Source organism: Bombyx mori, chromosome 23, assembly GCF_030269925.1.
Source record: "Bombyx mori chromosome 23, ASM3026992v2".
Taxonomy (NCBI): domain Eukaryota; kingdom Metazoa; phylum Arthropoda; class Insecta; order Lepidoptera; family Bombycidae; genus Bombyx; species Bombyx mori.
In genome coordinates this window covers 7,845,903-7,867,130 of record NC_085129.1, presented here as the reverse complement: position 1 = coordinate 7,867,130, position 21,228 = coordinate 7,845,903, and the positions used below count along the sequence as shown (strand labels likewise).

Genomic DNA, 21,228 nt, shown 5'->3' with positions numbered 1-21,228 from the left:
ATATTAAAAAAGTTAATTTCAATTTCATAGAAGGTTTTCTTACCAGAAGCCACTGGGAAATTGTATGATATTTACATCATAAGTTTGCTGGAAATGAAATTGTATTATGTATTCATACTCTAAATGATTCAAATAAGTGCAAATTTTGTGTCGGTTTAGTTTCATAGTAAAACACTCAAAATGTCTGTATAATTTTACTGAAAATACCGCCAATCCTAGAACAGATACTAGACAGGAACAAGTACGTTCAGACCTTATAATACCTTTCACAAAATACCTTTAAAATACCTTTCACAATAACATTAAATGCGATCAGGAATAGAAACCTGGACCGTTTCGTACTTGGGATTCCTAACCACTTACTCAATAAGACAACCACTATTAAACACTAATGAAAAGTAAAAATGATGTACCTTTATTGTGATGAAATATTAGTGACATACCATTATTATTATTTTCGGGCCGGGGACCGAACCTCCTACGAGGTCCCCACACCCAGGGAGCGCGCGGAGTATGTGGGACTGGTCCGCAACTGCGAAACCGTGGGCCCAATGATGTTTTCAAGACTCTACCCACTAAAGGACTCCCCTGCACTCTTCGCTCAAGCGTCCAATCACTTCCGAAGTCAGAACCCGGATGAGGTAAGGGGATTACCGCGGTCAACACTACAACCAGACGGCGCACCCTCAATCCCCTTAGGTCGCCCCATGAGCTTCGCCGGGGAGAAGCCGCCACCTACAGATTAGTGACATATCCTATACAAATCAAGATATCTTTAATATACGACATCTTCATACAGTATTTTTTAAACGGATTTTCGTTGAATTTAAAAGAATGCTGAACCTATAGTAATCACTTATTAGAGTCAAGAATATAGTTAAACTGCTACATTCAATTATTCTTAATTATTAGAAGTGCTCAGTGCCTGCCACTCCCTACCGCCTACCACATTCCTTGCTCAAAGAAAATCTTTTCAAGAGAAACCATGCAGATGATTCCAATCCAGAAAAAATATATTTAAACACACACCTTGGATATCATCGAAGTGCTATTTCGAACCATTGTCTTCCGTGAGTATGAAATAAATGCGAAAGTAAGTTTATTTGTTTGTGACGATATCAACTCTAAGCACTCTAGTGATCTCATAAAAATTTGGATGGACACGCTTGGACTTGGACACGTTGTCAAGAGACAAAAAAGGACACAGGGTACCTCTCATCCAAAAAAAAAAACTATTCCCTCCATATATTTTTTTTCTATAATAATAGGAGAAAAGTCGTGGGTAAAAGCTAGTACAATTTATAAATTTAAAAAGGGAACAGATTTTACAGCCAGATGTTTAAACAAAACAAAAATATAAACTAAAGTACATTCTCAACCATATAGTTACGATACTTTATATGTATAGTTATGTCTAATGATCAGCTATCTAATAAACAAATCAAAATAAATAATATGCCTCTTGAATATTCAAGACCATTAAGTTCGACAAAATGAATACAAAATAACGGCGTTGTTTCGACAAACATTACAAAATGTATAATCTACATAAAACCAGTACTTAATACTTAATAGCAGTAAAAAACATACATACGAGTCCGCGAACTAATTACGTCAATAATAGAGAAGTTTATCGAATACACTTGATTACAGATATCAATAGTAATTGCCATGAGATATTTTCTCATGTTGCCGCTTAGATAAATACAATAAAAAACTTAAATCATGAACGATAGATATGCCATATTACGAGTATCAGTACTAATAACTAGTTGTTACCTTTATTATGTCTGATCACATATGGTGTTAGCGAGTGATGCATGAAGAATTTAATCACAATTTTATATCATTTAACACGTGCGCAACATCATTTTTGTTTTGGCAACTCCGTATATCAATTTTAGGAAAATGAAGTCCTATAATTAATAGAGAGTATATATAGAGATGGTAATATACATAAAATGCTTGGCTCTCCAAAGACTTAATGCGTTCATTAGCATTGAAGTATTATTAAAGGTAATGTTTGGTTGCTTGAAACGATCGGTAATAGAGTATTGGAAAGCCACGCGCATCGTAACCACACGAGCAATCATTATACAATTAAAAACAATTGACACTTCCACTGAATGTCTTAGGGTATTTACGTTGTCATGTCCATGGACTTCGATAGCCATTTAGCACCAGAAGGGCTGTAAATACGTCCACTCATCTAGTGTAATTAAAATATTAAAAGCAAATTGCTGTTCTTTTCATAATTCCCTCTTCTAAAACCCGTCTTGCTCTTATTTAATAGTAGTTCCAGACGGTAGACAGACTCAGACTTTCCAAGGTAAGTGCCTGCTCGTTGTCACTGCCCAGTCGACATCACAAAATGCATATTAAAGGTAGTTATCCACTGAAAATCGATACCGATTTGATTTTGCGGCATTCATTAGGGATCCGGTTCTACATTTCAATAAGACTCGAGTCTTAATGATTCTGCACTAACAACGCTTTCATGCTGTTTAATTCCGTATTTAGGAAGCGGGCCTTTTGAACTCAAATCCACATTTAGGTTCGTTCGTACCTGCTTTATTCGAAATGTCTGACTTGTGTCATTGATGTTGCATAATTAAATTTTATGCGCTGTTTGTAAATCGAAATCATTTTCTGAACTGCTGACTTACGAAACCTGTTTGCTTCAGTGGAGGATCGAATAAATTGCAGTTAAAAACACGGAGTGTTTGCAGAGCCCTTTGAAGACGAGAATAGCGTGCGCGGTTGCCCATACTAGAGAGATAACGCCTATCCAGCCAATTAATATGCCTAATGCTAACATCATTATTACTAGGTATGGCGCACTTAACATACTATATCCATTTACATCTTGATTTGTGTATGGCTCAGCTGCGATTAATCGGCAGGCGTGCGCCGGCGTCGCTGGTTTATAAAGAGAGCGCGTGTGCTCGCCCGCAGATGGTTTGGCCACGTACAATCACGCACACTGATTGATAAGTTTTGTTTCAGGATTTTTTTCTTCAAAAAGCTATTTGAACTCGAATATAAGTACTGGAGGTAAGATGTATTATATATAAGACCACACGGATGGATACCATAATTTTGGCCATTTCTGTTGTGAAGTAGTCGTGCGTTTCGTTTTTTTCCCACACCTATTCGCTGGTAGCTTAAGGGGCTATTCCAGCTTCTTATAGATTGGACTCGATCCCTTATCTATGCAATAAAAATTAGTGTTGTCTTGAAATAAAATGAACGTGAACATGTTGCGTGTAAAATGAAAAGGCAATCGATGAAATAGAGAACATCTCACATGTATCTTTAATTTTTATTTGACAAAATGATATTATTAAGTGTGAAAGGCATTTCTACTCGAGTTAAATCTTTTTTGGAACGAAGTTCCTTACGGCAGGCTTGGAGGGGATAGGGATTTTGCTGCGCGACCGAACTGAAAAAAATGTGATAGTAAAACCGTAAAACAATAATAATGATAGGTGGCGCAAAAGCACGTATATTCCAGAAATTAGTTTTGTTTACATATTATACAATTAGCGATAGTCACAGTGGAACGTAACCGAGTTTATAAAATTTGGAATGAATTGTGGTGCGAATGTATTTGAAATGTTCACTCGATAATGCTATCGATTGCACTTGGTAATTTTGATCCGATTTTCTTTAACTAATTGTTGACTAGGAGCTTTTAAAATCGCATGAATCTGCGTTCCTATTCTACTTTCAAATTAAACTATTAGATAAAAAGTCTGAAATAATTCAAGCACAGAGAAATTGAAACAAGATTAGTTAACTTTAAAAAAAAACTTAATAGCAAAATGAGTAACAAATAAATAGTTCTATTGTTCGTGCTCTATGGATTTTAAACATAAATTTTCGCCAATGTACATAATCAAAACGCACTTTTCCAACAGTTTTCTCAAAATCATATATACAGACATCGTTTTCTTACACGGTTCCAATAGAATATAGTCATACAAATTTATATGTGTTTATAGCTTTCACCGAGTAATGTAAAAAGTATTTTACTAAATGAGCTTAAGGGATCATTAAAATGTTATTGCAGACCATAAAACAGTTCCACTTCATTAATGTGTTCGCTAAGTTTGACTTAATAATATACTTCTGGATAAACAACTTAATATCGAAGGAAAGCAAATTGACTCATTCCATTACTATACAATTTTCTATATATTAACAACCAATTTGTTTGTATAATGGCTACTAGAATTCCTAAGTATAATGAAAACCCATAACAATTTTAATATCAGGTTGAGTATATGAGTTGGTCTTTCGTTTAAAACTACCATTAGGTGCCTAAGATTATCACAATTTTCGTACTTTATGAATTTTAGAAGAACGCGTGGTTGCCATGGTTGCCCATGCGATGGACCAACCAAGTCAAGTCGACAGTTGGCGGCAGTTTGCATGAGTGTACCAGGCTCACCTAAAAACAGGAGAAGTGGCGTTGCTCATGAGGCGCATAACATCTGCCCAAACATTGTATGACGACCACGACCGATCTGACAAGAGTGATACGACAAAGGAGATGAATTTTATAATGTTGCATTCTTGTAATACTATTCTAATATTGGAAGATTTTGTTTCACTATCTGAGCATTGATAGATAATGACTTAATAAAATTGTGACCCGGGAATTGTTGATGCACATGATCCAAGGTAGCCATTTAAAATAATTTTTAGCTCACCCTTGGCTCATTGAGAAGGGATATTTTCGCCCGCGTAAATGAGTCTTTTCCCAGGCTCACCCCGTACCCCGTCAGAGTGCACGACAACACGATTTTCTTATTTTTATGTCATCTATGAGATGAACCCGTTGATTATTGTTAGCCTGTAGCTGATCAGACTTTTATTGTATTTTTTTACATTATTGACTTCATCTTGATTAAAAAATAATCTAAAAAAATAAATACCTTCAAACATACACATATGCTAACGGTTTGTTCCAATTTTCACTAAAAGAAGACATATGGAACCCAGGCCCATTGCTAACTAAAGCTACTGCATTCACTTACCTCATCCATAGTTCCAGTACACTTTAATTCTCAAAGTTTTGCTATTTCCTGCCCAAAATACTCCGGTTAAGTAGATACCATTTTACCTACGAAAATCGAATTATTTCATCTTCAAATTTATCGCGACTCATATTTCATTTGAATCATCGCTATAAATTGATTCCTAAAAATATTAACAGACATATGTACCTACCTACATACAACCAGACTAGACCAATAACCATATTGGCATCAACAACCCTCTTTGCTAACAGTGTGCTGTAAATATTTTATGGTACAGTTAACGGAACGATCTCGTCATATCCCGCTTATTCTTATAATTATTATATTGCCTGTAGTCAAATCGCTGACTTCGGCTGTAAACAATAAAATTTGGTTAACACTTACAGTATTATTTTAATACTATACACATGGTACGTATTTGTAAAGTTCGTAGTTTTTTTGCCTACGTATACAGTCGACTGTTTACATACATAAAATATATCATCAAATTGCTAACTAGCAGTTCTGGTAATCGGATAAAGTAATCAATCGTAAATTCATCCACTATCTCCTATTTACGAGTATTTTATGTGAACTTTTTGTAAGCCTTTGATGTTCAATAGATGTCAAATAGTGATATCGTATTTAAAATTTAAAACTTAACTCTTTGGCACGTTCCATGAAATCAAAACAAAGCAGCCATTTAGTTATTTATACGTTTAGCTTTTGTGCACTAAATTATTACAAACAGCAAACATCATGCCATAAGACAAACTCTGCCAATTAACCATCAGGTCATAATTAAACACAATTTTTGGGTAATGAAGATGCCTACGGTGGAACTCAACAAAAAGATTATATATTTAAGGTCATTTCATTACATGCGATGAGCCGGCCAAGTCAAGTCGGCAGCTGGTGGTTGCTTACATTAATGTACCAGGCTCACCACAAACCGGGAGAAGTAGCGTTGCTCGTGAGGCGCATAACATCGCCCTACAGCAATGATACTGAGTGACGACCACGACCGCTCTGACAAGAGTAATACGACAAAGGAAATATCCTTTCATGTTACGGCAAACTAGATAAAGATTCATAAGAGAATTTTCTTAGCACCCACATTACCGGAGAAAAATTCCAACTTTAATTATCCAAATAAATTAGTCAATTATATCGCTATCGTTAAAAATAATTGAGATTGTATCGCCAGTGAGTTTCTCTCACTTGAAACTACTATCATAGAAAATGCAATTATTTAAACACAGAATGGGCTACTGGTAATATCTGTAACAGAGTTCGCGATATCGAGTTCGTGGCGCGCATTCGCTGGGAGCAACATTAAATCAAGTATCAGATGATCTGAGGCAGGTAAACGGTAGCCGTTATTTAGCTGGTAGGCTAGATGCCGCCCACCTCCCGTGATTTATCCGAGCTGCCTGTCGCACGCCGATTTACTAGACTGTTGAAATACCGAATGATCCGTAACTGTTGTGGAATAGGACGAGATTCCGTCGAATTATGGTCCGAGTTGCTACACATACAGATGTCCAATTGAACTTGTTTCTGTAGCAAACTTTTAAGAATGCAGGCGTAAACATTGCAAAGATCGAATTTTTTTTACAACAAAATAAAATTGATAAAATGCTGCATTAAGATATTAATTTTTCTACGTGATAATAATCAATTACTACTGATCATAACCGAAGCACATATTTCGAGTGAGCTTTATTACTGACTAGCGACCAGCCCTCGCTTCGCTTCGGAAACTGTAATTTATTATTGATTTCTCCACTATTTAATGGATGTTATTATACATATAAACCTTCCTCTTCAACCACTCTATCTATTAAAAAAACCGCATCAAAATCCGTTGCGTAGTTTTAAAGACTTAAGCATACATAGGGACAGACAGATATAGGGACAGAGACAGCGACTTTGTTTTATACATTGTTTTATACTATGTAGTGATGTGTACAAAGTGTCAACTCTTAGACGTTTAACCATCAAGCTATTGTAAAGTCAACATAAACACTATCGTATCGTTTCAAGAAATACGATCATGCTATAAAATTATTTAGTGAACGTTCAAACAGCACAAATTTATCTTCAAAATCAGATCAATTGTTGAAACAACTTTCGGTGAGCTCGTAACGTCTGTCAGTTGACTGGTGTTGATATAGTAAGCGATGTTATGCCTCTGACATTACCATACCCACCGGTTTATGAGCCCTTGTACTGTTTAGGCGCCCACTCGAACACCATTTAAATTTATCATCCGCGTAGATTATTGCTTATTGGAACAACAACTGTCTCGAATATGCAAAGATAACGCCTATTGCAATCACTTCTCACTACGTGGGCAAAGTGAAAAGCATCTACTACTCACTAAGCGAATATTGTTCTTTTAAGAATTAGTAACTATTCATTACATTATTGAGTAGAAGATAATCGCGGAAACAGATTCATAATTTTCAATAAGGCAGCGTGTAAAGCATTGCTCCGACTCAAATTTCAACCGTATTCACGCAGCAGTATACGTAATCTAGCATCTTGAATGAGCGTAACATCTTAAGCTATTATCTTTCAATAGTGTTGCGAGAGCAGGCGACTTATCTGGCAATTAAATCGACATTCAGGAGCCGATGTAGCTTTAATTCTGTGCATGCCACCGCCAAACAGTATACAATGGCACGGATGCATGACAAATAACGTTTTGATTGAACACTGCTCGAGCGAATACAACCAAGATCGCAGTTCCATTATAATCAGTAATCAATGATAGTTTATACTCGTATTAATTATTGTACTCGTAATACACTGAGTTTTGAAACTTTTCTATGTTACCCATTGTATTTTATAAAATGCAATCCATCCCCAAACAACTCCGAATTCATATATAAATGTTTCAGTTCTCCATGGGAGAAAAAGTGAAAATAATATATTTGGCTGAGAGATCCTCATTCGCTTTTTTAATGGTAATTTTCGGAATATCTTGAAATTTTCCTTAGCACGATTTAACAATTACGTAACTATGTTTATATCCTATGTGACTATATAATTTTTGCCTAAACAATTATTATTGATACAAAATCACTATTACTGGTCTTGTAGGCTCAGTATCATGAGCATATTTGTTTACATCTGAACACTGACTCTTAGGTTCAAGCTACTTTACTAAACAATCTATGCACGTCAAAAAAATATTGTAAAATATCGTCTGACAATGGAGAAAGTATTCAAGAAAATGATACAGTCATCTAAATCATTATTACGTTCAACATGAACATACCATGATGAACTTTCATATCGGATCATACAGCCATGACATTTGAAGTCAAAATAGCTGTCCTAAAAAATAAATGTTGTTCTAATTTAAATTGAATATCATAAGACAGATCGTACGTTATCTCCATATGCGGTATGCTTATTACCAAGCTGGTCACTTTTTGTTATCACAATGCAAAACAATTCAGAAAAATAAATGCTGTCATATTTTTAAATATTGAACAGTGACGTGGAATTTCATTGCCTCGCCGATACAGTGCAAATTAATAAATAGCCTCTTTGTGTAGTGTTCGCAACTAAAATCTCGTTGCTTTTGCAGAAAATACAACTTTATTATAAAAAAATGCATACAAATGAGTCATTCAGTGATCCTAATTGGCCAATACCTCAATTGAGTATCATCCAAGGTTTTTAGGTTTCGTTCTAGGCCGAGAACAACGAAATCTCAGTCTTTAAAGCAGCGGTCGGGGAACCGGGGTAAATTACCCGAAATGGGGTAAAATTAAATTTTGGGGGGTAAATTGGGGTAATAATTAAAAAAGTTCCCCGACTGCTGCTTTAAAGCGACGAAGCCAATTACATCACGGTATTTCGACATTTTCACAACCAAAAGGTATATCAGGTAACAACAAAACCACTAACTAATGTGTCAAAGCAGTTTGTTTAGCATACTCGTATGTCTAAGCTTGACTATCAAACTATCAAAATCGACCAACATTTTTGCTACATATTGCCAAACAGCGAGAACTTAACTAAATTCATAATTAATAAAATTAGAGAAATATGAGATGCAAAGTTCATACTTCCTACATAATGAGTCATCACTCCCGTTCGTCTTAGGTGTGTCAGTGCTGACAAGCCCCGACCGTGAAGACCCAATCATTTGTCTTTCATAAAGTGGTTTTTTATCGCGTACAGCGAAACACTAAAGTGAAACATACCTAAAATCTTTGCAGATTTAATTATTCGTGTAAAAAATAGTATTTATTATAAAAAAATCACTTTAAGATTTAGTACTCCTGACATTTATTCGGGACATAGCAAGTACCCGTGAAGGCTCGTAAATATTCATGGCATGAAGCTGGCGACAAAACGCATTTCAACGACGCTGAGGCCACCCGACGCGCGATATACTGCCTGGTCTTTTACAAGTGACGCATCCCTTTATAACAACACCAGAGTACTCTCCTACTTGTTGCTGCGCTAGTCACAGATATATTTTAATCATGGTTCGTTGTGCAATGCATTTTACCAGAATTTTTATGACTTCATTTTGGGACAGCTAATTTTCGTTCAATCTTTCGCATAATAACTTAAAGAGTCGTGCTGGGTGATCACAGTCATTATGCGGCCGTACCTTCGGGTTTATAATGAGCGTTTAGGTAACTTGTAGACCAACGTAACTAACGGCCATTTTGAGTACTGCACTATCGTTTTATTATAATCTTGCAATAATTTACATGTAGACGTCGTAAAACGTTTAAGCATTTTTTTTTAAAAAAATGAACGCTTTTGTAAACTACTAAAACGAGTATTATTATTATGAATATATATTGCAACAGAGCAAATAAATTTATTCATGGCTGCACATGCGTTTTCACATATTTCATAGACAGAGCTCCAGAGTCCGTTAAAGTCCAATACTCGTTCGCGCCTCGGGGATCCAATTTCGCCGTTCCCACCACAAATCGGAAAGTCAAAGTTCACCGCCTAATTGCGCTACGTTATCGACAGATCCGACCGCTCTGAGAGAGAATGTTTATCAATAACATGTAATTAAAATTATTTAGTGGAGGCCCGGCGTGCTGTGTCCCCGAGGCGAATTATTACACATTCACGGCGAGAGGTCTGCGCCCGTCATTACACGGGACATTTTTATTCCTTTCTCTTTAATTTCCGTCAGTGGGCATAAATGATGGTTCTAGTAGATACCGCTGTAACGCCGCAGGGATGAGGCCATAGCATTACTCGACAGAGAGTTCACTTGGAAATAAATTAAGTAAAATCACATTTTTTCTTCTTTTTGATAGATTGAGAAACATACGACCCGTTTGATATTGCCTTATTTAAACCCAAAAACATAACATGTACCTATGCCATCATTTTTTGAGACACAAATTTGAAGCTTTATTTGTATCCTGTAACAGCCGCCCTACCATTCAAAAAGGAGCACATAAAAAAAATTAATAAGAAATTCACGACATAAATAAAGATGGCGACAAACACCGCGCAAGCAAGATATAATATGAAAAAAATGGAGCAATTTTCATGCCTTGAATTAGTTTACTTTAATTTTAATTATATTATACAACTGCCTTTAGTCAACTTATAATAAATTGAAAAATATAATTTCTGAAACTAATAACAATCTCGCTTTCTTTGAAATGTAATTAAAATATTATCTTAATATTTCAACTGTGTATCGTCCCTCTATTAACCGATGCATACAATTATAATATCTGCTATATGAATGTCGTTGTATCTCGCCCTGACTACTTATATTTGTTTAAGAACCCTTAAAAATTGTATTCAAGGAAGGGAAAAATATAAAATTGCATTTGTGGTTTGCAGTTAAACATTTCTAATCTAACTGTGATTTTCCTCTGTGTTAAATACGATATGCAGATAAGAGCATCTTCAGAGCCAAATTTCGGCCAAGTATGGAGAGTCGATAACATGATTAGTTGAAATAGGATATGGAAATAGGAAATAGGAAAGTAAAACTTTTAAAATTATCAAACTTATAACTTTGATTCAATAAAATTTCACTCTAACAGTTTCCAATATTCTCACGCATCCTCGAACTCTCAAAGTAAGCTGACAGTTGCTTAGCCCTTCTTAGAATTCCGAGACATGACCAGATACAAACAAAAGTCACGTATAATAGCATCATGCATTTACAGCTCCATTGTACGATGCTATGATATGAGATGATAACTAGCAGTATCCGATAGCACGAGACTAAGTGGCCTGGCGATCGCAGCAACTCTGCCTGATGAATTATACAAACACCAATCAGTTAATTATTTTATTCACGTCGCTCAATCTCTTATCTGGCTTTGTGTACGACATAATTGATATGTTAAGTCGGTAGAACAATCAGAACGTCATTTCACAAAGATAGGGCGCGGGCGTCTCCCGAACTATAAAAGCGCCGCCCGTCCAGACAAGCTCACTTGTCCGACACAAAGAACAGTTTTAACATAATACGACTGAGGCTATTCTCTTCATATCTATTATGGCATAAACCAAATAATTGTCTATCATGTAAGCGCGTTGATGTCCTTTAACGAGGCTTTATGGCCTTAATCTCATTCAATGGTATGGTCACAGTGAAGGGCCAATGATTCAACTTCGAATAAAACACAGGACCAAACAATAAAATCAACGCAGGTTTGCATATAAGACGCAATAGTCCGTGAATGAAAGTCCGCGTTCTGTTATTAATACACAACCAATTAATTGTAAATATTTGATGGCGACAAATATGATGGCAAACAAACATGGCAAAGGTCGTATCCACAACAAGACAAGAAGGGTCGTCGTACCCCCTTTCGGGGGCACGGAACGGGCCTCGGGGCAAACCCCACTACCCGGGACGGGGCTCCCTACCACACAGGGCAGGGGTGATATAAATGCAGGACGAGACGGGGAAGGACTGTTCGCAGCGCGCATACGGTTGCATAGCATCGACAAAATATATATACTTATACATAATACGATGGGCTTGGTTCTGTTGGGCGGAGTGATGCCCGCGGAGGAGTCACCCCGGCGCCGGCCGCTGTCCTCTGCTTGATATTTTTTTTTTTTTTTTTTTTTTTTTTTTTTTTTTTTTTTTTTTTTTTTTTTTTTTTTTTTTTTTTTTTTTTTTTTTCTACTTACTACTAACTAACTAACTAAAACTAAACTACTATACTAACTATTAACTAGACTATTTACATTATGTACAAAGCGGGACAACAGTCAGCACCGTGGGGCCCGCCACCGGCCCCATGCCGCGGCCCCACCTCTACAAATCAGAGGGGGAGCCGCGGCACTAGTTTGGCGCTCACCCACTAAGGGCTCCCCAGAAGGGGAAGACCGTCGCGGGGAGGGACCGACGTAAATCACTCCCCTTAAGGGGGAGTGGTCCACCCAATCGGGCGGTAGAAATGGGTCCCCATAGGGGGGCACCCCAACAGTGTGGGGGGAGATGAAGAGTGTGGACAGCTCAGTCCCATGGGGGCACTCATTATGAGCACTCCCATATCACTCCGGTTAAGCCGACTATCTTACCATAGCCGGGGGTTCCAGTAGCTCCCTTGGTAGCGCCTGACCATCAGGTGGTCTGGCGTGCAAGGGAGCTATATTGTGGAGATGCTCGTGGGGTCCACCGTCAGCCCGCTCGTACATATTACGAGCTAGCCTCCGAATGAACTCCTCGAGCGACTCCACATCTAGATCCCGGGCGATTACGTCATTTCTGACGTAGCGCCCTGCTCCGACTATCGTGCGAAGAGCCAGATTCTGCTGGGCCTGTAACTTCACCCGCATGATCTGCGGGATGAGGTGATACCAGGCCGCAGCTGCGTACGTGATACGGGAACGAACATACGTCTTGTAAATGCCGAGTCTAGTCCTGGTCGGCAACCTGGAGGCCAACACCGGCCGGAGGAGAAACCTCGCATAGCGGGCGGCCGCCAACGCCGACTTGGCGTGGGCGGTCATCCTCAAACTCCGGTCGATATTGACTCCCAGGTATCGGACACTGGGCCTAAACTCGACATTGACTCCACGGAGACTGAGCTGTCCTGGGACGGCTCTTGTGCGGACCGGACCGAAGAGGATAGCCGCGGTCTTCCCCACGTTGACCGCGACCCTCCATCGGTCCAGCCACTGGGGCAGTAGGTCCAACAGCCTCTGCATCCTCGAAATGGCCGCAGAGGGGAAATTAGAGGACGAGAAGTAGGCGCTGTCGTCGGCAAACAGCGCCAACTTCACGTCGGCTTCCCACGCTTGGAGGTTGCCCTCAAGCGTGGGAATATCGTTGGTGTAGAGAGCGTAGAGGACTGGTGCCAGGACGCTTCCCTGGGGAACTCCGGCCGTGACTGGGCGCACCGACGACTTTGCGCCCTCGACCGCGACAAGGAAGGATCTTCCCTCCAGGTACGACCCCAGCAGTCGCACATAGGCGTGCTGGAGGTCCGTGTTCTGCAACAGCTTGTAGATCAGTCCCGCATGCCAGACACGGTCGAAGGCCTTCTCGATATCGAGAAAGACTGCGGCCGTGTACTGGCGCGCGTTGGACCGATCCGCCAAGTGGTGCATAACGCGGACCAATTGCAGCGTTGTCGAGTGACCGCTGCGAAACCCGAATTGCTCGGGTCTGAGAAGGATGTGCGGCGACACCCTTCTCAGCAGCAGCCGCTCGAACAACTTGCCCATATGCGACAGCAGAGTGATCGGACGATAGCTGGAGGGATTTCTCCTATCCTTGCCGGGTTTGGGCAGGGCAATAACCTTGCCCAATTTCCAAGTTCCCGGGAAGTGTCCTGTGGACAGAATGGAATTGAACAGTCGTGTCATGAATGACACGACCGTTTCGGGGAAGTGGAAAAATGCGAGGGAGGGAATACCGTCCTCGCCCGGCGCCTTGCGCCTCTTCATCCGCTTGATGGAGAGGCGCAATTCACTGGGAGTGATGAAATCACCGTCTCCCAACGGTGGCACCGGGGAGGAGAGTAGGCTTGCTACGCTCTCTTCCACCGATTGGTGGAATGCGGCCTCTGAGGGTGCAGAGTTATTTGGAGCGAACTGCCGCTCCAGCATTACGGCCAGGACATCGGCGCGGGCCTGAGCCGAGAAGCATCGGTTGCCCCTCTCGTCCACGAGTGGACAAGTCGGGGCAGGCCGATTTGAGAGCTGGCGGCAAAGTCGGTGGAGGGACACGGACGAGGGGTCCTCACGGGCCTCCTCGATCCGTTCCTCCCACGCATAGCCCCGATAGGAGCTAATCTTCGCCGCCAACTCCGCTTCCAGCTCATTAAGCTCGCGCTTGATCCTGGGACAACGAGTTGTCGCCCAGAGCCTCCTCAGGCCCCTCTTCCGGCGAATAATCGCTTTCAGATGGGCCGGGAGTATACCTCTGGGCCCGCCGCTGGGCACAAGAGTCGTCGCCTGGTCGATCGCTCCCCTGATGGAGTCGACAAGGCGGACTGCCGCGTCGTCGACCCCCTCAGGGGTGTTGGGGTCCTGAATTACGGGAAGGTCGACTAAGAGTCTCTTAAAGAGCTCCCAGTCGACCTTCGGTCGTAGGGGCGAGGTCGCAACCCGGGTAAGCCCCATTCCCAGTGTGACCAGGATAGGGAGATGGGGGGTACCCAGGTCGTACAGTGCCTCAATAGTTAAGGGGCACCGTAGCCCCTTATGAACGCACACATCCAACACGTCGGGCTGGAGTTGCGCGGCGGTCGGAATGTGCGTGGGTTCGTCGGGGCCGACCACAGAGTAATCGCCCCTATCGGCATCTTCTAACAGCCGCCTGCCCACTGCTGAGTTCAGTCGGGAGCCCCACGCGACGTGCTTCGCGTTGAGGTCCCCGACCAGCAGAGCTGGGCGGCTGTCGCAATTCAGGACCCGTCTTATGTCCCCGGGGTGGAAATCAGGCCCCGGGGGTCTATACGCGGCATAAACCCGCATATCTCCCCCCGAGGTGTGGATCCTCACACCGATCGACCTTGTCGATGTGAAGGCCAGCAAATCCAACTGATCATGCACCACGTCTCGCCTGACGAGCGCCGCAGTGCCCCTGAACGGCGTCCCGGCAGGACTCACCTCGTCACGTCGGTACATGAAGTAGTTTGGAATCCTGAACACATCCCGAGGACGTAGCTTGGTCTCGCCCAGGAGCACAACCTCAGGGTTGTACTCCCGGGCGAGAACCAAGAGCTCGTTCTTGCGGGGTTTTACCCCGCCGGGGTTCCAATAAATGATGCGCAGTTCCTGGCTAGCCATTGAACTGCGCAATCATTCGGTAGAACCCCGACAAGAGAGCCCCGAAAGGGCTGGCTCCCGAGGCGATCTCGCGGATCACTCCGGAGACCACCTCGGACAATTTTTCCCACATTACGAGGAGCCATGCAGCGAACCCGGCAGGCTGTTGAGCCTGTCGGTCACTGCGCCGCTCGCGCTGTGGGCGGGGGGGAAGAGGGGGCTGTCGGAGGTAATTCGTTTCGGTCGATGGGGCCTCTGGTAGTACCGGGCCGTCACTAGTCGGGGGTTGGTCGTTGTAGGAGGCTTCGTCAGCTGACATTGCCTCCGCAGGGGTTGGTGGGGGATCCGGCACAACGGGCTCGGTCGTATCCCTATTCGCCTCTTCTCTTCTCTTTTTTTTTTTTAATTTCTTTTTAATATTCTTTTTCCTGTTTTTCTCCTTCTTTTTATTATTCGTTGTGGCGATGCTCTTGATGTTCAATATATGAGGCAGAGGTTTGGTCATTGTTGTTTTGGTGTTGGTGGATGCTCGACCACGAGGAGTAGGAATAGGCTTGTTTGTTTGCCTCGGTGGGTTGGCCTGTGCCATCAACGTAGTCGCTGACGGCCCAGCCTCCACCACCGAGACAGACGGATAGGTACTAGGAGGGGGAGGGGCTGGGGTTTGGGAGGATTTCCCTTTCCCCTTCCCCTTCCCCTTGGGGATGGGTGCAGACACGACAGGAGCAGCAGCTGGAGCTGGGACATTCCTGGGCCGTGGCACCGGTGGAACAGGAGGGGGGATGGTTACTCCCATCATCCTGGCCCTCTTGCGGTAGACCACACACCGCCGATCGGTGGCGGCGTGGTCCTTCCCGCAATTAGCGCAGGATAATGGGCCATCCCTTGGCCTCGGGCAGTCCGCCACAATGTGCTCGCCGGCACATCGAACGCAGCGGACCGCACGGTGACAGTTCGTGGACGCGTGCCCGAAGGCCTGGCAGCGGTGACACTGCGCAGGTCCCCGGGTTGGACGCCATCCCTCGACCGTCACCCCCGGCAAGTATAACAGTTCGTTAACTGAATATAGCCGGGCGAGGTCACCCTTGGAGAGGTGGTCCAGAGCCACGAAAAATACGCAGCCCTGTCTCCCCCTCTTGGCCTGGATGCACCGGGCATAACGGGCAGGAAAGCCCAGCTCCTTGAGGGCGTTTGTTACCTCTGCCGCATCGGTGTCGGCAGGGAGACCCCGGACGGCTACCTTCGAGGGTATCTCCTCCGCCAACGCAAAACAATACCATTTAATGGTTTTGTCTGCAGCGGAGGCCCTCGAGAGATAATCCTGGATCACCCTGTACTCCTCCGCCGATGACGGCAGGAAGCGGAAACCGGTGCCGTGGGGCCTGGCAGAAGGAGCCCTACCGAGGCGCTCCCTAATGGCCGCCATGTGGCGAGACCAGTTCGGGAGAGCCTCCACCATGATAGGTGGATGACGGCGGAGCTCCTCCTGAGCCCGACCCCTCGGCCTCGGGGGTGGAGGAACTTGTGATTGGGCAGGTCTGGGGCGTGTACCTACTGGCGGTTGGGATGCGGCAACGGTCGCGTAGGACGTTGAGGGAATGGGTTGAGGAAGGTTGGGAAACTGTTGGGCTTTGGTGGACTCGAGGTCCATATACCTGGTGGAATCCAGGTTACCCGCCGTGCCGCTTAGGGCGGGGGCACCACGAGTTGGATCCACCGGGATAGGGGATATGGTCGGGGAAGGGGATCGAGGGGGGGATCTGAGTGGGCGTGGGGCTACCCCTGTCCTGGCGGGGGCCCTCGGCTTGGGAACGGGTTTGGCTAATGGGATGGGACTTCCAGTAGGGGATGAGGATCTGGATGAGGATGGAGTAGTAGTGTTGGAGGAGGAGGGGGGGGAGGACGTGGCCTCGCTATCCTCTCCCTCTGACTTAGAGGAAGGTCCTAATCTGGGTCGCTTATCATGGTCCTCAGATGAACCACGGTCAGACTCGGACCTGGCCTTCTTCCTCGGCCGAGGTGGCCCAGGGCAATCGGTCGACAGGGGAGCGAAACCTTCCCCCGGACCGATCCCCGGGGACACCCGGGCCGAGACCGGAGGCCTGGCCGAATTGTCCTTATCGGGGTCCATCGGGACCGGTCGAGTTTGTGGAATGGGGCGACGGGCGAATAATTCGTCCATTGCCCGACGTCCCTGTCGGGACGGGCCGGGTGTGCTGATGATGGGGGGAGAAGCCCCACCAGACATGATTTGGCTATCTTAGTCTGTATGCGGACATTAGTACCCTCACTGGGAGGTCAGCGACTCTAATTTATAATGACCTATGTCAAATGTCAGAGACCCTATCGCCTCCCACCCAATGTAATAAAATAAAATAAAATAAAATAAACAGAACGACTAATTCGTAAATGTAACTATGACTGATTTCAATTATAACAAATAAACAAAGCAACTATTCTAACTTAATCTTGGATTATAAAATTTAAAATTAATTAAAGTTAATTAAAGTCAACAATAATTTAATGAAATAAAGGTAAATAAAAATTAGAATAATATAAAAGGTAAATGAAAAAGAAGAATGCTAAAAATATACTATTACTATTACACAATAACGTCTGCCGCTGCAGGCTCCCCACCCGCGGTGTACACTGATAACTGATAACTATGTATGAAACTATCTAATCTGTAATAATAAGTAACTGACTATAAGGAGTAACTATAACCTATGAACACTAGAATAATTAATGTAGTAATTTCAAAATTATAAATTTAAAAGGAAGGAGAATAAGAATATTAAATTAAAAATTAATTTGAATATATCAATGAAACAAATAAATTATGAATATTAACAGCGCAGTACGGACGGAAACACGGAAGGGGTACCCGGGGTCCGATACCTCAGCCCGATGGTCCTCCAGGCAGGGGGCCCCCGATTCAAAGATGTCAAAATAATTTTGAGATCAATAAGCCGAGAGGTCCACCGCCCAGGGGTCCACAGACTTCGGGATCACACCACTCAAGTCTCCCCAACCGGCACTGAACTCCACCAACTGTTAATTAAATCTAAACTTCTAAATAACTATGTAAAACTATTGAGGTAATATTAATCAACTATACAACAACTACTTACCGAACAACTGGACTGGAACCCGCAGTATGCAAACGCCAGTGCTACTGTAAACGGGGGAAGACAACAGGGACCACTTATGATAGATGGTCAGTCTACCAAAATGTACTGAATTTGTGGTCAAATTACAACTATGATAATTACAAAAAATATAACAACAAATGTGGGTAGAATGAAAAAAAAAAGTTAAAAAGCTAATTGAAATTTTATCTATTATGTAAAAAGCAAACTAATCTATTATGTAATTAACTACGTATAAATGAAGCTAAAACTAAATTAAACGACCAATATACAACTATTTATTAAGAATGAAATTAAATTTACTAATAACGAATTAAACAATGAAAACTAGAACTAGAACTAAACCTACCTGTAAGGGCGCCTACGCCGCAGACCTGTGAATAAGATTGGCCTTCGGGTGTTGGTGACAGCCCCTCCTAACCCCGAAGGGTAGGGGAGGACTGGGAACAGACACGGGCGGCCAGACTCAATGGCGCTCACGTACACCAATTTTATTAAAAAATAAAATGGTTACGCAGCTTTCACAGGCTGATCGACACCTACCCGCTATTAACCAATGTTAAGAATAAAAGTGTCAATCAACTCACCTGTTCCCGGGTCCTGCGTTACGCTGCTCGGAATGTCTCCAACCCGAAGCAGCACCGCTAGATGAAAACACTCGCACTTTGGGCACACACTGACTGCACAGCACAACACAGTAAGGGGCCACTTAGCCTGGTGTCCCGGGGGTCGTATCCACATGGACTGTAATACAATTAATAAAAGGCGCACGCGTTGTCGGCGCGCCGTAAACATTCCGGCTGGATTTATTCGCCTCCATAAGAAGCGGCAATTAAGTCATTCCCTTTTAAAACGCCAAAGCCGACCGACTTAACTTATCTGAAATGCATAGGATTGAATTATTAGTAGCAATTAAAGACATCACAAAATATGTGTTATCAATATTTTAATACAGTAGCTACTTATATATTTAAATTTTATGTATGCTTGGCTTGACTTCATTATAGAAATGTTGTAAGCGACGCGGTAGTGATGAAATTTTGGAGAGACCGCCAGACATGTTCTATTTTTTTCTCTTTCACGAACACAAAAAAAAAACATACGAAAAGTAAAAATCACTGATTAATTTTTCTTCCTATTATAATGTATTGTGGAGAAAACATTGAATGTAATCATTTATAACATAGATGAATATAAAATAGATTACTACAATCTTAATCATCTTCAACATTTATTCAATTATTTATTATTACCTAAAAAGTAGTTGTTTTGCTTTGTCTATCACAAATAAATAAAGCAAGTAATGCCGCAAATGGACTGGCAAGGGCACTCCATTTTCTAATCTTCATAAAGCCTTCAAAGTGTGTGACGGCATCGATATCAGTATAATGCCGACGGGTTCTATTGCTAAGGAACGTACCGAACTCATAAGACGACGGCGACGCTCCGTCCGGGATAAGTGTTGGATTAATAATTTGTAAATATTAAATATTCATGAGGCCGAGAGCACGGGTCAAACATTTTTATAAGAGTCGGAGAACTGTACCCATACTCATATTTATTAAGGAGACTCTGGTAATTATCATAACTGACTTAACCGAACGGCTTTCGGCTTGCTTAATGGAATCAGGACAGAAAATTCATTGGAGACCCAATTTATTATAATAAATAAAAGTATCGAAATCGGAACATTCGTGCGCTATACACAATCCACGTTATCCGGTCACAATGATCTATTCATTTAATTTATTGTAATTAAACTCTAGTGTATCAAGTGAATCCTACATTATAAATGCAATGTGTTGAATTTAATTCGTAGCGTCAAATCAAATTAGTTCTAATTCGTTTAACTACTAATTAGCGAGACACCTTATTACAACGCTTTAATTTGAAAAGAAATTGTATAAAATCTCACAACGTTAAACTCCTAATATAAATTGGTTGGAGTCTCCAACGACTTTTATAAAATACAAATTACAAAACGACAAAATGAGATACGTTTATGATACAGTCTAATTTCAAAATTATAGTGGTCATCAAATAGATATTTCAATAATATCCGCTCCATTCTTCGACATTATTAATCGCAAAAGAAATTCCTCATTTCATAATTCGCTTTAATGAAATTGTGTCCGCAAATAAAATATACAACAGCATTCAGAAAGGAAATAAACGCATCTTCATTTTATTCCGTTAGACATGAACAATTTAATTTAAATGTTTTAAGTTTACAATTAAGCGGCTAATTTAAAAATAATAATTTAAGTCTGTTTCATCACATAATAACGTTGAAAATTACACGCTTTACATGTTTTCGGAATAAGTTTTACTTTATTATTGTGCTCATTAAACGAATGTTAAATTTGATACAACCGGCCACAAAATTCGAGAGGTAGTTCTTAAGATTAAGCTCATAATATAGATAAAACGAGATTAAATGTGCTGTAGCTTTAGTAGCACTTAATGTCATAATGCATTTACTCACATTAAATTAAGCAATAACAGTCTCTGTTTAAAAATCTCCAGAGTCATAAAAAAGCATACCTTTGCATAAATAATTAAAGCAAGCTTAGAACTCTCTTTTTTTGAATTGTTACCAAACTCCTTAGATACAACACAGTGAACGCCCCTGATCTTGTGACATTCTAAAATTCGGAAGTCTCAGTAATATTGTAAAATGTCTATCCCAATTACATTACAAATTCGCTGTCGAAGCAGGATAATAAGGTGAAGGAATGAAATACCCCCCATTTTCAGCAAAATGCAAGTTTAAAAAGCGAAGGAAGCAGAAAGAATAAGGA

At 41.8% G+C, this 21,228-nt stretch overlaps 1 protein-coding gene across 1 annotated transcript; it reads right to left on the bottom strand.

Moving 5' to 3' along the window:
- Positions 1-5,743: 5,743 nt before the first annotated feature.
- LOC119630325 (uncharacterized) lies at positions 5,744-17,526 on the bottom strand. Its single transcript, XM_062675484.1, has 2 exons — positions 16,312-17,526; positions 5,744-5,800 (listed from the first exon to the last, which is right to left on the bottom strand). Exons 1-2 carry the CDS (start codon positions 17,524-17,526, stop codon positions 5,744-5,746), a joined length of 1,272 nt encoding a protein of 423 aa, XP_062531468.1.
- Between the last annotated feature and the right edge of the window lie 3,702 nt (positions 17,527-21,228).

Excerpts from the sequence above, each read along its gene's own strand:
- LOC119630325 (XM_062675484.1), bottom strand. The coding sequence starts at position 17,526 with ATGTCTGGTGGGGCTTCTCCCCCCATCATCAGCACACCCGGCCCGTCC. Across the intron at positions 5,801-16,311 it reads AACTGTTATACTTGCCGGGG|AGTTTGTCTTATGGCATGAT; the intron begins GTGACGGTCGAG and ends GTTAATTGGCAG.